General features: G+C 36.5%; 1 protein-coding gene across 3 annotated transcripts in view; it reads right to left on the minus strand.

Moving 5' to 3' along the window:
- Window positions 1-9,221: 9,221 nt before the first annotated feature.
- The window catches only part of NOL10 (nucleolar protein 10), a 121,225-nt gene continuing 114,061 nt past the window's right edge, over window positions 9,222-16,385 (minus strand). For all 3 annotated transcript variants that reach the window (XM_044663637.1, XM_044663638.1, XM_044663636.1), the window contains 2 exons: window positions 14,704-14,806; window positions 9,222-9,722 (listed from right to left, as the gene is read on the minus strand). In XM_044663637.1, coding sequence (XP_044519572.1) covers window positions 9,603-9,722; window positions 14,704-14,806 — 223 coding nt within the window. In that variant the 3' untranslated portion in view covers window positions 9,222-9,602. The remainder of the gene's footprint in view (window positions 9,723-14,703; window positions 14,807-16,385) is intronic.

The following is a 16,385-nucleotide window of genomic DNA, read 5'->3' on the forward strand; positions in this document are numbered from 1 at the left end:
AACCTTTTTGGCCGTGAGAACCATAAACGCCTGCTGAAGGAGGAGGATGGAGGTGGAAGGCGCTGGAATATGGGGCGGGGGCTGAAGGGCCCCCTGGGGCACATCCTGGGGCTCTGCCCGGACTGGCCGGTTGGGAGGTGGAGCCAGATATGGCTCGAGAGCCATACTTTGCCAACCCCTGCTCTAACTGATGCAGTAATTCCCTCTCTAATATGACTAGTCACTTAGCTTCTGCCTAGACATCCAATGACAGTGAATTTACAACATGGGGAAGCACCCTTTTCTATTTCTTAAGATGATTCTAGTTTTTGAGGATGTTCTTCCTTACATGTTCAGGAAAAAAGTCTCGCACCATCAGAACCTTTAAAATCTGAGGTTTAATCTTAACACTGTAAAAGAAGCAAAAGTTACAATAAATTCTTGTTATCTTCACAGAAGGTGGCTACAACTGATGTTTAACCTGATACCAACTCAACTCTTTTCGTCACTATCAGCCAATCTGTCCCACTAATAAAATGTGTTTAAATATCAGCCTTTAGAAAACCACATAAAAATAAACATGACATCTCGATGAATCAATGATCTCTCTTGATATGGATTTTCCTTCCTTTTGTGTAGACCAATTTCTCCAGACCTTTTTTATGCCATGTGATTCTTGTCCATGTACTCCCATAAATCCTGCAGCAGTTGTCCATCTACTGAGAATCATTTTCTTTTTGTTTTAAAAACCCTTACCTTGTCTTAGAATCAATACTGTGTATTGGTTCCACGGCAGGAGAGTGGTGAGAGCTAGATAATGGGGCTTAAGTGACTTGCTCAGGGTCACACAGCTAGAATTGGAACCCAGGACCTCCCATCTCTGGGCCTGGCTCTCAATTCTCTGAGCTCTGTAGCTGCCCACTCTGAGGATCATTTTCTAGAAGATACAAAGAAAATGTGGGGTATCCCCTGGTTATTCCTCTCTCTTACAGCTGACACATCTCTTTCCTGGTCTGTATGCGATCCCTGGCACACTGCAGGTTTATAAACACTTATTGCTCTTCTGATATCTTTGGTACAATTTCTTTGGTGTAAGTCCTTGTGGTTCTGTATTGCAGCTTACTCACACCTGCTGCCCACCCATCATTGCCCTTTGGATGACCAGCAACTTGAATTGTTCAAAGACCATGACATTCCGTGACTCCAAGCCAAACGACATCACCTTTGCTGAATGCTACTCTGATGCCTCATTGCGTCGGGGAGGTGATCATAGGGACTTGAAGGCCGTGCCAGTGCCACCTAAGTCCTGACACGCTCCACTTGACCTCGCTGAAGACTTTAAATCTGATTCCAGCAACAGGCAGCCTCTGTTTTCTGAGGATCAGAGCTTTGGCGATGAATTCTTTGGCCCCAGCAACCCAATGATTGCTAAAAATGCTGATTAAAACAGCAAAATTAAATAGTATATTCTAAGAGGGGAGAGAGATGTTTTATTATCAGTCACAGAAAGAAAATACAGACATAAACACACACACACACGCAAGCTACATAGGGAAGAACAGGAAAATGATAAAGTTTCTTGAAGGAAAATAGAGGGGCCAACTAACACACAATAAAATCACAGCAGCTGCAAACTTTCTGGAAGAGATGAGAATCCTTGTTATTTTGGTGATGCTTGAATCTTACTTTCCTAAATTGTTTTCACTTTAGCATCTCTACACCTTAATATGAAATGAAAAAACATTTTAGATTTTCCCCAAAACTTGTATGGGAATTCACCTAAAACATCCACAACTATTTATCTGGGGAAGAAACATTCTGACAAATCAGAGTAAAAGGCTAGAAGAAGAACCATTTAGAAACACCATTTGTAAAAATGAAAATAACCCTGAATTTTTTGCAATGCCCGGCTTGTTACTAAATGAGAGAAAAGTGAAAAAAAAAATTAGTAAACATCAGTGATTCTCTCCCACACCAGGCAATTCATAACAAACTTTGGTCTTGTAACACTTTTTTAAATTTTTGCATGGTTAAGTTTTCATATGTGGAAAATCCTTGAGTGAAAGGATTATATCTTCTTCCTGTATATCCCTGCCTGGGACCATGCCTAAAGTAGGCATCCCATTAGCAATGACAACTGAAAGCATGGCTTTTGGAGTCTAATGGCTTCAAAGAGATAAGCTTAGAATGGTATACACTTAAAAAGTGAAGAAACAAATATCTACTTCAGAGTAACACATTAATTGGGGGTTGCTAGGCAGCAGAATGGATAAAGTGCCAGTATTAATAGTCAGGAAGATCTGAGTTTAAATCTGACCTCAGACACATACTAGCTTTATGACCTTGGATAAGTCACTTATCCCTGCTTGACTCCATTTCCTTATTTGTAAAATGGGCTGGGAAAAGAAATGGTTAATTATCCCAGTATCTTTACTAAGAAAACCTCAAAGGGGGTCGCAAAGACTCAGATACAACTGAAAATGACTAAAAACAATAACATTTTAACTCAGGTTCCCAGTAAACAGCATAACAAAGAAGCTAATCATTAAGAATAAAATGTAATTGGCATTTACAGTTAATTCAATTTTTATAACCCATCCAACTCTTTGTAATATATGAACAGAATGAATTAAAAGCCTGATTCAAATCAACTCTATTTAATGAACATCCAGTAAGTGATTATTAAAGGCCCTGTGCTAGGGACTGGGAATACAAAGACAAAAAAATGAAGAAAAATAATTCCTGCCCTCAAGAAGCTTACATTTCATGGATGTAAGGCAAGAAAAATCTGTCAAAACCGTTTTATTTGCCAATTTAATGAAACAACCAAAGCTCATTTAATTTTTACTGGGTGTAGAGCTCTACACAAGTGCTGGAATATAAAATTTAAATAAAATGTGTATGTTGCTTTATTATAGCATAATATCTAGGAGGCAGTTAACATATAAAGCTCTCGGTCATTATATTATATGACAAGTGCATGAGAGAAATGCGAAATAAAGTGGGGCAAAAGGCAGTATGAAAAAGGCAGAGGGAGCATTTGAAATGCATGCATAAGAAATGAATAGCAAATATAGAACATGGAAGCAAGAGACTATTGGGCATAAGAAAGCAAATCATCCATGTAACCAGTATTTAAGAAACACTGAGAATGAGTCTCTGAGAGTGGGGGGGTATAAAACATCCCTACTTCTGTGTTGTTATAGTTTTAAACTTTTTTAATTAATTTATTTTAAAAATATTTTTCTATGGCTACATGGTTCTTGTTCTCTCCCTCTCTTCTCCCCTCCCCACTCCCAGAGCTGATAAGCAATTCCACTGGATTATACGTGTATTATTACTCACAATCTATTTCTACATGATTCATTTTTGTAATAATCTTTTTAAAACCTAAACCCCAAATCAAATATCCATATATACAAATGATAAATCATATGTTTTTCTTCTGGGTTTCTACTCCAATAGTTCCTTCTCTAGATGTGGATAGCATTCTTTCTCATAAATCCTTTGGGATTGACTATATTTTTTTAAAAATACAAACCTTTTGATGGAATACTATTGTGCTCAAAGGAATAAAGAACTGGAGGAATTCTATGTGAACTGGAAAGACCTCCAGGAATTGATGCAGAGAGAGAGGAGCTGAGCAAGAAGAACATTGTACACAGAGACTGATATACTGTGGTAAAATTGAATGTAATGGACCTCTGTACCAGCAGCAATACAATGACCCAGGACAATTCTGAGGGATTTATGGTAAAGATGCTACCCACATTCAGAGGAAGGACTGCAGGAGAGGAAACATATAAGAAAAACAACTGCTTGAACACATGGGCTGTTAGGGATATTATTGGGGATGTAGACACCGATAACTCTAGTCCAACTATCAATAATATGGAATTAGGTCATGATCAATGATACATGTAAAACCCAGTGGAATTGTGCATCAGCTAAAGGGGATTAGGAGGTTTTGGGGGAGAGGGAAAGAACATGAAATATGTAACTAGGAGAAAATATTCAAAATAAAAATAAAAAATAATAAAAAAATAAAAATACAAACCTTTAATGAAAAATGAAAATGAAAAATTTAGGTCTTTTAGTTCCCATACATAACACTAAAATGTACTAACAGCATAACCAACAAGAAACAGTAACAGGGAAAGCAGGTTAGAGGAAAGGGAGCTTCTATGTACTTTAGCAATATTATTAAATGGCCAATATTCCAGTTTCTTCTCTGAAATGTAAGAAGGTTTAAAGTTCTATACTCAAAGTAAATATCTTTACATAGGGTCTCCATGCCTGATAATAACAGAATCCTGATAATACCTTTTACTTTCATCAGATTGCATTGTATCTTCACTGCCGAAACTAACAATGTTTGTAACTAGTATTTACAAAGCATTTTGAAACCTAAAAAAAGGGCTTTACATTACATTACCTCATTTAAATCTCATGACAAACCAGTGAAGTAGGTGCTATTATGACTCCCATTTTGCAGATGAGGAAAAGGAAGCTGAGAGATTAAATGATTTGACCAGGGTCAAGGATGTGCACATTAATGAAAGCTGTAAAAAGAATATCGGGTCTTATACAGTCAGTTGTGCTATAATGTAACACACTTTCCCAAAAAAACCCTGAATCAGGCAAAATTGAGCAATAAAAAAAGACAGAATTCATAGGAAAAATGGTTTTGGGGCACAACACACAGACATTTTGTCAGTACTATGAAGAAAACAAAAGAAAGTAATAAAAACAGAAACACAATTTTATATATTTTAAGTGGTTTAAAAAATACATATATAGAAAATAGTGGCAGTATCAGGGGCCTCAGGCTGCTGCTTCACCTGAGCCCAGGGCTGGGATCATGGAAAAGGTAGCGGAGGGCAGAATGAGGTCAGCCCTGCTCAGACCTCAGCTATTATTGCACTAGAATAGGGATGAGCAAACCTTTTAAAGAGGGGGGCCAAAGGAAAGGAAATGCTCATCTGTCAGTCTGTTTCTACAGCAGCTCTTTCAAAATTTCATTGTATTGTATCCTATTCATTGTAATCATCATATTGGGAATAATGTCGTGGGGCTGAATAGAACATTTGAGGGGGCCGCATCTGGCCTGCGGGCTGTAGTTTGCCCATCACTGCACTAGAAGACAGCCGATAAATATGGAACTTTGCTTTGAAAAAGACCTTAAATTTGCCTGTGGAAGTGGATATGGGAAGGGTTACAGCTTGTGAGTTACTGTGAAGTCTAACCTGTGTCACCTAACCTGTGGGAGAACAGCCACAGTGAAAACTGTGCCTAAGTTTTGTGCTTGGATCAGCAGGCTGCAATTTTTTTTTTTTTGTTTCTCCCTGATGAAACAGTGCATTCACATTGTATTAATTCACATTGTATTAAAACTGTTCCCTAATATTTTCTCTGGCTGGAACAAATTCACATTCAAGACCAAATTCACTAAATTTCATACAAATTCACACAAAACAAGTATTATAACAGAAGTGACTGTGCAGGCACAATAGAAGTAACTTGGGCCCAGAATTCAATAGGAGAAAGAATGTAGCCTGGTTTGCACGATGTTTTCAATGATCCAAGGGCTGGTGTTTGACACAAAAATCCATCTTTATACTAATACTCTTCCAATGATGAAATACAATTGCAAATTATTCCATAACTGTGAGAAATAAAAATGGTAGGCGATTCCCAATAATTATTTGGTACATGGGGCTTAAAGGCAATGGATGCACATGCTACAGGAAATGCAAGCTAGTAAGAGAAAGTGGGCCAGGAGTCAACAGATGGACAGGCCAAGAGCTACACCAGCAGCCCCTCAGGAAGGGGTTTTTAAACTTGGGGATCAACTCTATAATCATGTATACCTAATTTTATGCATTTAAGAACATATTTTGAAAAGGAGTTCATAGGTTTTATCAAATTTCCAAAAGGTTCCATGGCACACACCAAAAAGGTAAAGAACCCCTGATGGAGTGGAAGGTCAACCACCTGCTGGTTAGATTCTCTGGGTAGAAGTTGTTGAAGAGAAGAAAGTTAGATAGTGGGACAAACTGTGGAAGGAGAGCCAGTTGGGCAGTTTTTGTGAAACTTACCATCAAAAAGCTCACTAATATCCACTGCAGTATAGTAGAGGGCAGAGCTGGGACAGGACTTAAACCTCAAAACCGGCATTCTAATTTAGAAAGGCCAGTTGTTTGGTTTTTTCCAAGGATGGTCTAATCTAGTTCTACCTTTTATATATTACTTGGGACCAAAACTAGGGTCTAGTACCATGTTGGCGAACCAATGGCACTCATGCCAGAGCGTGCAACAGAGGCTGCTCCCCTCTCCCTCTCCACATGCACCTATGGACAATTCTCACATCACCCACCCCTCTGCCCAGCAGCCCAACGGAAGCACTTCCTCCCTCACCTGCCTGGGGTTGGGGGGGCAGCTCACATGCGGTGTGAGGATTGCAGTTTGGGTACTCAGTCTCTAAAAGGTTCACCATCACTGGTAGTATATCTAAAATTAGGTTCAGGATTCTTTTAGGGGTTTTTGAGAGGGGAAGATGGGAGAGAAAGGGTATCCTGAATCTTATATTGCAAAATTCTACCACAGACATGGACACAGAGGAAACAGACCATTCTAGGGGATACATACATAAGTTTTGTACATCTCATGCCTATAATGCTCTGCTCTACTCATTTCCACCTGTTGAAATTCTTAGCGTCCTTTAAGACTCAGTTCAAATGCCATCATGTGCAAGGAGAACGCTCTGCCCTGTTTGGCCTAGAGCCTTCCTGTCTAAGGTCATTCTGTGATTACTCAGTATGTATTTTCTGCGTGGCTATTATATACATGGTGCTCCCCCCATTAAGAACATAAGCTCTTTGGGGGCAGCTGGGTGGCCCAGTAGACTGAGAGTCAGGCCTAGAGATGGGAGTTTCTGGGTTCAAATGTGCCTCAGACACTTCCCAGCTGTGTGACCCTGGGCAAGTCACTTAACCCCCACTGCCCACCCTTACCATTTTTCTGTCTTTGAACCAATACACAGTATTGATCTAAGGTAGAAGGTAAGGGTTAAAAAAAAAATGCTAGCTCTTTGAAGTCAAGTATCATTTTTGTTTTTCTCTTCGTATTTCTAGTGCTTACCTGAATATATATTATTTTAAAATTTTTGTTGGTTGAGAAAGGAGTAGATTCAAACAAACAATAGGACCAAGTCTGACAGGCCATCAAATAAGTAAATGTGATTTAAATTTACAGTAAAGTAAATGTGATTTAAATTTACAGTGAAACGAGAACTGATAAGAGAGGCAACTCAAATCCGTGACTTGAATATCTTGTTGTTTTAATCACTAATTAACAAGATTGTAGCTAATCAACACCAGAGGTGGGATTTAGACTCAGGGCTTTTTGACTTTTATGTCCATAATCTATCATCTCTCTGTCAGTAATGACAAACTCAAAAGAAATGGATCTGGTGGGTGTTTGTGGATTAGAAAACCTCAAATCAGTGTTATCTATGTTGTATTGTACTGTATTTTTGTTTATTTTTAAACATTTCCCAATTATATTTAATCTGGTTCAGGAGGGCTTCAAATTTGATACTTCTGCCCCATTTAATATTTTTAAAGTTGTTACAACTTTTAAAGTTTAATAACATGCTATAGACATGATAGAAATATAAAAATTACACTTAAAATTTTGGACAATATGTATTTTTATTTTTAGTCCTATGTTTTGGTAGACAAGAAAATAAACAGTGTCCAATAGTGAGCAAAACTAAATTCCATATATCACTTATGAGAAGAAATTTTGTTATCTTTAAGCATTATTTACAAGAGATTTCTATCATGCCTACAAACCTGTTACTAAAGCTTACAAATTAAAGGTTCAAAAGCTATGCAGGGGCTTTTATGGAAACTCTGTATGCAAAATACAATTAAAAATTTTTAACTTCTCATAGCTTTTTCTTTAAATCTTCAGGCAGGGAGGCAAAGGGCCAACTTGAAGTGACCCATCTGGGTTTGTCACACAGGAAAATTGAGTGATTCTTCCTCTTGGCTTTTATGGCCCCATCCCAGTATTATTTAGTATGTACTGACCCATTTCATCTTTCTACTCTATTACCTCAACAATATCCTATTTTCACATACAAAATAAATAAACTTTGTCGAGCTTCTATCATTGCTGATACAACTATAGCAAGGTTAGCAGGCTCCCTCCATATCCCAAAGGAAGAAAAGTTGCATAAAGGAAGCACAAAACTACAAGAGATCTTTATGTATTCTTAGTCAATGGAAATATATATAGTTGACACCTCACCCTTAGAATCCCTACAGGAATTTCATCAGACATACTCTAACTATAAGCCCTCCTGGGATTTCTTGCCTTGCTTCCAATCCTTAACAGAGCAACACGGAAGAAAAATGCTTGTCCTCAAGGAAATGTGAGCAGTTAAGTCTGAGTTTGTGGGAAATATAACCTGAGAGAGGGATGGCTAGTAGCACGGTACATAGAGAGCCGGGCCTAGAACCAGGAGGTTCTAGATTCAAATCTGACTTCAGATACTTCCTAGCTGTATGACCCTAGGCAAATCACTTAACCCCAATTGCCTAGGCCTCGCAGAAGCCTTTGAACTGATACTTTTAGATTCTGAGACAAAAGGCAAAGGTTTTAATAAAGAAAAAACCTGAAAAAAGAAAGAAATCCTTTAGTCTGTAAGCTAAGATTCATAAGGAAAAGGCAACATTTTAATGTAAAGAAAATCTTTAGATATCCTCAGATCTTATTTCAATATCCATTTAACTCCTTGAAAAATTAAAATTAATTTTCAAAATCTTTCAAAGAATTACAGTTTCCTTTAAGTATGTTTCTTATTTGAAGAGTATTAATTTCAATCACTATTTCCTCCCAAAAGTTCACCTTTAACTTACTTCCAAGGACCAATGAAAACTTCTGTGCTCAAGTCAGAAGAATAATGCTGTATTTCCAGATCGTGTGCAATTTCTTTAATGTTTTATATTCCTTGAAATTATATTATCCTCTCAATTCTGCAAGTGGAATTTCAACAAAATGAAACAAGAGCCGTTTACTCCTCCCCAACCCTCCTATATTTAAATAAACACAAACACAAATCTGGTCAAAAAGTCATGTCACACAAAGTCTGAAGGATGGCTTCTGGGTTATAACAGTCATACTAAGAGAAAAGACCTAAAAATTGAACTCAGTTTTTGGCACAGAATAAACACTTCAGATGAATTCAGTTTTTAATGGTCCATGTTTGAGAAGGCTTTTTAAAAAGTCCAGTCAGTTTACTTGATTAAAACTATAGTAAACCAATTATCATTTCTTTGGGAATAACAACTTGTACAAACAATATACTCCAAATGGAAAATAACAAGTTAGTATATACAGATTCATGGAAATACAAACCCCTGATTTGGGTGGAAAAGGAGTTTTATCTTTACATCTTCAAAAATATCAATAATTCAAATAGGGTTATAAAGTCATTTTCTTCTCCTTAATATCTTGTAGTAACAGTAAAACATAATTCCATTTTTCCCTTCCCACCTCTTGTGTATATTAAAGAACAGTTCATAATCAGCAGGTAGGGGACAAGAATTTCACAATTAATGAAATGGATGCCCTCTTCTGTGCTTAGTCTTAAGGTGTCCAGCTGAACGGCGAAGTCTTTTTCTTTCTTGTCGATGCTGCTTCTCAGCTTCTTGTTGCTTTTTCTGTTGTTCAGACTAAAAAATTTAAATGGAAAAGGAGAGGGAATGAAAATTCCAATGTTTCCTTTCAAAGTCACCCAAATCCACTGATCTTCCTTGGCTAATTATTACTGAACTCTGGCTCACTTAAGTTGGTAAGGCTAGACTCTGCTCAAGAAAGAGCACTGTGGTAGTCAGACAAGAGATGGAAGGTGATTTGCATTACTAATTTTAAAACAAGCACATAGTACAGAGAAAAGCCCTTTATCAAAGAGGAAAAAAATCACCATGTTGTGTGAAAAGAATACTGGGACAGGGAGTCAGGAGATCTGTGCTCTATCTGATTCTTGCTTTGCCACTGATTCACTGAATGCCTTTGTGTCCCTTCCCTGACCCCGATACTCATTTTCTTCACCCCCAAAATGGCAATGGTTGGACTGATTTCTCTGGCTCTTTCTAGTTCTACAAACCAGTCGATAATTCAACTATCTAATTATATAAGGTTAGTAGGCAGACCACATCCTAAGAATAGTTTTTCTTACATTCAAATTCTTCTCAACCCCAATCTATTTGAAAACAAAATGAGCATTCCTCAGCTTGTCATCTATCTTAATTTTTAAAGCTTTAGTTTCTAAATATTTATGCCTCTATCCAAACAACCAAATTAACCTTAAAGCATTAAGATGCCCTCACAGCTGCCCCCCAGGCTACCCATTTCTATTAAACTACCCAGATGATGTTCAAAAAAATGTATCACAAGCTGAGAAAGTAAATGCAAATTAAGAACCTTGGACATATTATAAATCATAGCAGTATCATGGAGACAGTGTTAAGTTAAAATAGCTGGATGGAATAGGGAGAATGTTAACCTTGAAGTCAAGAGGACCTGGATTCAGATTCTGCCTTTGGTACTAGATGTACAACAAATCACTTAACTGAAACTCATTTTCCTCATTTTTATAATAAGGATTATTATACCTGTAAATACCTAAATCATAGGACTACTGGGAGGCTCAAATGTGTTGATGTATACAAAGTATTTTTTCAAACTTTAAAGGAATAAGTTTCAGTTATAATTATTAATACTGTTACAAGTACTACTTTAAATGGGACATTAATTTGGTTACATTAATTCTGGTCTATTAGGTATAAAAAAAACTAATCTCACTCACTTTGTAGCAGGCCTAAACTTATTTGATTTACAGAAGATCATGTACTTTGCTCTAAAATTTCTTATGCTATATTTATTTAAAGTCAGTTCTGCTTGACCATTTAAATTAGGGAAACTGCTTTCTGTTCAAATTTTAAGGAAAGAAATATAAAATAGAATTATCATTAGATTTTAATATTTCCCCCACCCAAGATGAAAGTTTATATTGAATTTAACTATCTCAAAAATAAGTGGACTGCCTAATAAACATATTACAAACTACCAGGACTAGTTTGTACATTATTGGGAAATCCTTAGTTAAGTGAAGTTCCATGACAAAAGGTAAGGGTTTAAAAAAAAATTTTTTTTTAAACCCTTACCTTATGTCTTAGAATCATTACTGTTTATTGGTTACAAGGAAGAATGGTAAAGGCTAGGCAATTGGAATTAAGTAACTTGCTCAGTCACACAAAGTGTCTGAGGCCTGAATTGAATCCAGGACCTCCCATCTCCACACCTGGCTCTCTATCCATTGAGCCACCTAGCTGCATATATCCTTATATATCTAATGATATAAACTTTTTCACGAAATTCATGTTTTAAATACAAAATGGTTAATACCTTTCAAAATAAGTTTTTTATCTCTAAAACTTCTGAACAAATTTAAAAGTTCCCTTAAATTTGTTGGCATTTATAAAATTAAAAGAAGAATAACTGGAAAGACTACATATAGATTTTTTAAATTTTTTTGGTTTTTAAACCCTTAACTTCTGTGTATTAGCTCATAGGTGGAAGAGTGGTAAGGGTGGGCAATGGGGGTCAAGTGACTTGCCCAGGGTCACACAGCTGGGAAGTGGCTGAGGCCGGATTTGAACCTAGGACCTCCAGTCTCTAGGCCTGGCTCTCAATCCACTGAGCTACCCAGCTTATGTTTTAGATAAAATTTTAAATTTTATCTAAAACATAATAAACACCTATGTGATTTGGCCAAAAACATTCAATGGATATGGAGTCTGAAGACTTGGGTTTGAATTCCAATTCCAATTCAGAAATCTGCTTCCTAATCATTGGGGTTGAGACAGGTCTTTTCTCCTCTCTGGGCTTCAATATCTTAATTTATGAAGTAAAGGATTAGGAACAGTGCTCTCTTACAGCTCTAAAATTATAAGGCTACCACACAAAAGGCATTTAAAAATATGCCTCTCTGAATTCTCTTGATTTAAATGAATGCTATGTACCCAGGTAATGTTGAGGCCAATGGATAAGAACCTTTGGAAGAACTAGATCTGTCCTTTGGTAACAACAGTGGGGACTTTCCCTGTATACTGAACTTCTCCACACCTTTCTATCCTGAGTTCTTATCCATGTTTTTCCACAGATAATCTAAAATGCATATTTATATACTGTTTGTTTACAAAAGTAATTTTTTCCCTGAACAACTAAACGAGGTGAGGATTATCATGTTCATTTTGCAGAGAAGGAAAGTGAGGCTAAGAGTTAAGGTGACTTGCCCATAAAAATACAACTTAAGTAGAGTTTGAGGACCCAACCATTATAACCCAAACATTTGCAAAAATAATTGTAACAAAGTTAATTACTGTCTATGTCTAGATTTAGCAGAATGTCTTTTTAAATTTTCTAAAGTATTTTATCTAAAAAAAGCCAGAATGATCTGTTACTCAATTTATTATGAAATATAAAGAGATGCTTTAGCACAGCATTTTCTAATTTTATGACAAAACTTTACTTCAGAGTCCTAAGGTGTATTCACTACTCTAATGAGTTGTAAAGAATTAATCTATCAGTTTAACAAAATTACTAAACTGGACAAAGGGTGATCCCTCCCACAGCTGCACTGAACTATATGGTTCTCATTTCAGTAAAGATGTGTCAATTTATGTTAATAGCCAAAATTAATTATGAGAGTCAAGCTGCAACAAGACACTTTGGATAAAAAACAGATTCTGACTTTTTTGGGGAAAAAGAAAACATGCTTTCAAAGTACAATGTCTTAACTACAAGGTACTTTTAACTCACAGAATGAAAGCTACTTCTTTCTTTATTTCTTTTAAAACCCCTGCCTTCCTTCTTAGAATCAATACTGTGTATTGGTTCTAAGGTAGAAGAGCAGTAAGGGTTAGGCAACAGAGTTAAATGACTTGCCCAGGGTCACACAGATGGGAAGTGTCTGAGGCCATATTTGAACCTTGGACCTCCCATCTCTAGTCCTGGCTCTCAATTCACTGAGTCACCCAGCTGCCCCCAGACTACCCATTTCTATTAAACTACCCACAACTTGTTTGGGAAATATTTCTGAAATAATCAGGGACAAAATGTATAAGATTGCTTCTACAAATGATTTAAGGAAAAGAATCAAAAGCACTGTTAAAAAACAATGTTCCTTAACTAATTTTTAAAAGTAACTGGGGGAAGCTGGGTGGCTCACATAGGTAAGGTAGAGTACCAGCCCTAGAGTCAGGAGAAGCTAGGTTCAAATGTGGCCTCAGATGTCTCTTGGATGAGTGACCCTGGGCAAGTCACTTAACCTCAATCGCCTAGCCTTTACTGTCTTTCTACCTTAGAACTCATACTCAGTATCAATTCAGAGACAGATGGTAAGGGTTTAAAAAAAAAAAAAAAAGGATCGATTCCAGATAAGTATTTTAAAACATTCAACAATTAAAAAAGGGTGGTATTCGACATTAAACTAAAGATTTCAATAACCTGAAACTAGAATGCACATAAAATTTAGGGTTAGAAAGGACCTTAAAAGTCATTTTACCCAATCTTTTCATTTTACAAATAAGAAAACTAGAAGAGTTAAGTGTGTTTCCCAAGGTAATGAAGACAGAGAGCAGAAGAGCTGGGCCTAAACTAGTATGGCTACTCATCAATTTCTCATTAATGATATTACAGTTCACATCATGTTCTAAGATACTCTTTGATCTTTGGATCTTTATTTCTAAATCACATAAGACAATTTAGTAATGGACAACAACTGCTAGCATGTCTGTTTACTACTAACCAAAAAAGAATTATATTTAACTTTTGAATCATTGAAGCTCCAAGACCCCAATAATACATGATCACACTTCTTTTAGTCAATCAGCTAACAGTCCTTTAAAAAAAAAAAAAACTCTTACGTTTTGTCTTAGAAACAATACTAACTGTTGGTTACAAGGCAAGAGAGCAGGGTAGGCGAGGAAATTAAGTTAAGTGAATTTGCCCAGGGTCACATAGCTAGGAAGTGTCTGAGGCAGATTTGACCCCAAGTCATCCTCTCAATAGGCCTGGCACTCTATCCACAAAGTCACCTAGCTGCTCTATGAGCTAACAGTCTTAAGAAATCGCTGGAAAAAAAAAAAAAAAAAAGATGAAACACTAGGATAAGAAATGATACTTTAGGGAGCAGCTGGGTAGATCAGTGGATTGAGAGCCTAGAGACGGGAGGTCCTAGGTTCAAATCCAGCCTCAGACACTTCCCAGCTGTGTGACCCTGGGCAAGTCACTTAACCCCCATTGTCTACCCTTATCACTCTTCTGCCTTGGAGCCAATACACAGTATTGACTCCAAGATGGAAGGTAAGGGTTAAAAAAAAAAAAAAGGAAATGATACTTTACAAAGGAGGAAAGCTTGGTAGGTCTGGCTCCAATCAGGTCACAAATATATCAAATGATCCAAGAGGTTTGACCAATCTCTTGTGAAAGTTAATATCATTTCTTAAATCAAGTGGGAAATCTGATGTATTAGCTAACTGAAATGCCTTCAGCTCTTTTAAAACACAAAGATACCAGTTTGAAATGTTCATTCTCTATACTATTTTCCTTTTTTAAAAAAGCTACTTAAATTAAGCAAAAATAATTTACCCTCTTTAATGTGAATGTCAATTGTTTGCTGCCAACAGTAGTATCTGATACATTCAGAGTTCCAAGTTTTGCTTCAAGCTGCAAACGATCTTCAAGTGGTTTTCTAGGGGGGAAAATTTAAGGAAAAAAAATGAAGGCAAAATGCAATAAAGAGTGCTGACATAAAGAAAAAGTACCCATACACGTCTTGAATATAGAACATCATTCAGGATGTCCTAAAAATCATAGTCAAGTTTTAAACTATTAATAGCTTTAAGATGCTCTAGGACTTTGGGAAAACCCCATGTATTAAAATCAGTAAGCAGAGAGAATGTAGATATTATTCATACTCTAGACATTCAATTCAATTCAAAATTTCTTAATTGCCTCCTATCTTCAATATACTAACTATGCTTGGTAATGAAATATCAAGGAGGAAAATGACACAATCCTACCATAGAAAAACTTATACTAGAATCAAAAACAAATAACTAAAAAAATAATGTGATAAGCACATAGAAGAGATCAATTAGAATGAAAAAAAAATTTTCCAAAAGGAAGGCTCCAATGAGGGGAACCTGCTACCTCTAGAGGCAGTCCATTCTACTTTTGGAAAGCTTTGTTTAATAGGAAACTTTTCCTTACATTAAACCTAAACCGTTATCTCTGAAATTTCTATTTATTAGTTCTAGTTTTTCCCTTTGGAGCAAAGCAAAACAAATCAAATACAATCTATCTTCCACATGATGGTTATTCAGCTATTTAAAGACAGCTATTATGTACTGCATCACTTCAGATATCCCCATTTCCTTCAAATGATCCTCATATCAGTGACCATGAATTCTGAATTAAGGTAGTGGAACTAAAATTAGAGAGGATAAAATGTAAACAGAATTTCAGAAGTAGAATCAAACGGGACATATTGATTATACACACCGCTAAATGGAAGAAGACAAGTTAAATGTGGCCAAAAGTTTGAACTTGGGTACCTAAGGAGTGCTATTTACATAAATAGGAAAGTTAAGTTAAAAAGGAGAGGTTTAGGGCAGCTGGGTAGCTCAGTGGAGTGAGAGTCAGGCCTAGAGACAGGAGGTCCTAGGTTCAAACCCGGCCTCAGCCACTTCCCAGCTGTGTGACCCTGGGCAAGTCACTTGACCCCCATTGCTCACCCTTACCAATCTTCCACCTATGAGACAATACACTGAAGTACAAGGGTTTTAAAAAAAAAAAAAAAAAGGAGAGGTTTAGTGAGAAAGGTGATGAATGAAATTTAATATATACTGATTTAGCATGCAGTATTTATAGCTAAGAGATCAGGACTAAATATATAGATTTGAGAATCATATGCATAAAAGTATTAATTGAAACCTTAAGGATCAAATGAGATCACCAAAGGATAAACTATGAAGAAAAAAAAAAAAAAAGGCTTAAGTTTCTAGCAACACTCCCATTTAGAAAGGAGAAAGATATGAGATAAGAGCCAGGAGATCACACCAGTAGGGGAAGAACCAGAAAACAGAAACAATAATCAACAAAAAAGGGATGAAAAATAATACTGAATGTTGCTGGAAGTTTAAACTGGATAAGGACTGATAAGGAAAAGGTCTTTAAGATGTGATAAATAAGTAGTCATTCATTTCTTTGGAAAAAGAATGCAAGAAATAGGACTGGAGCTGGAGATTTATTCCAATTATAGAAATTCA

Source organism: Gracilinanus agilis, chromosome 2, assembly GCF_016433145.1.
Source record: "Gracilinanus agilis isolate LMUSP501 chromosome 2, AgileGrace, whole genome shotgun sequence".
NCBI classification, from domain to species: domain Eukaryota; kingdom Metazoa; phylum Chordata; class Mammalia; order Didelphimorphia; family Didelphidae; genus Gracilinanus; species Gracilinanus agilis.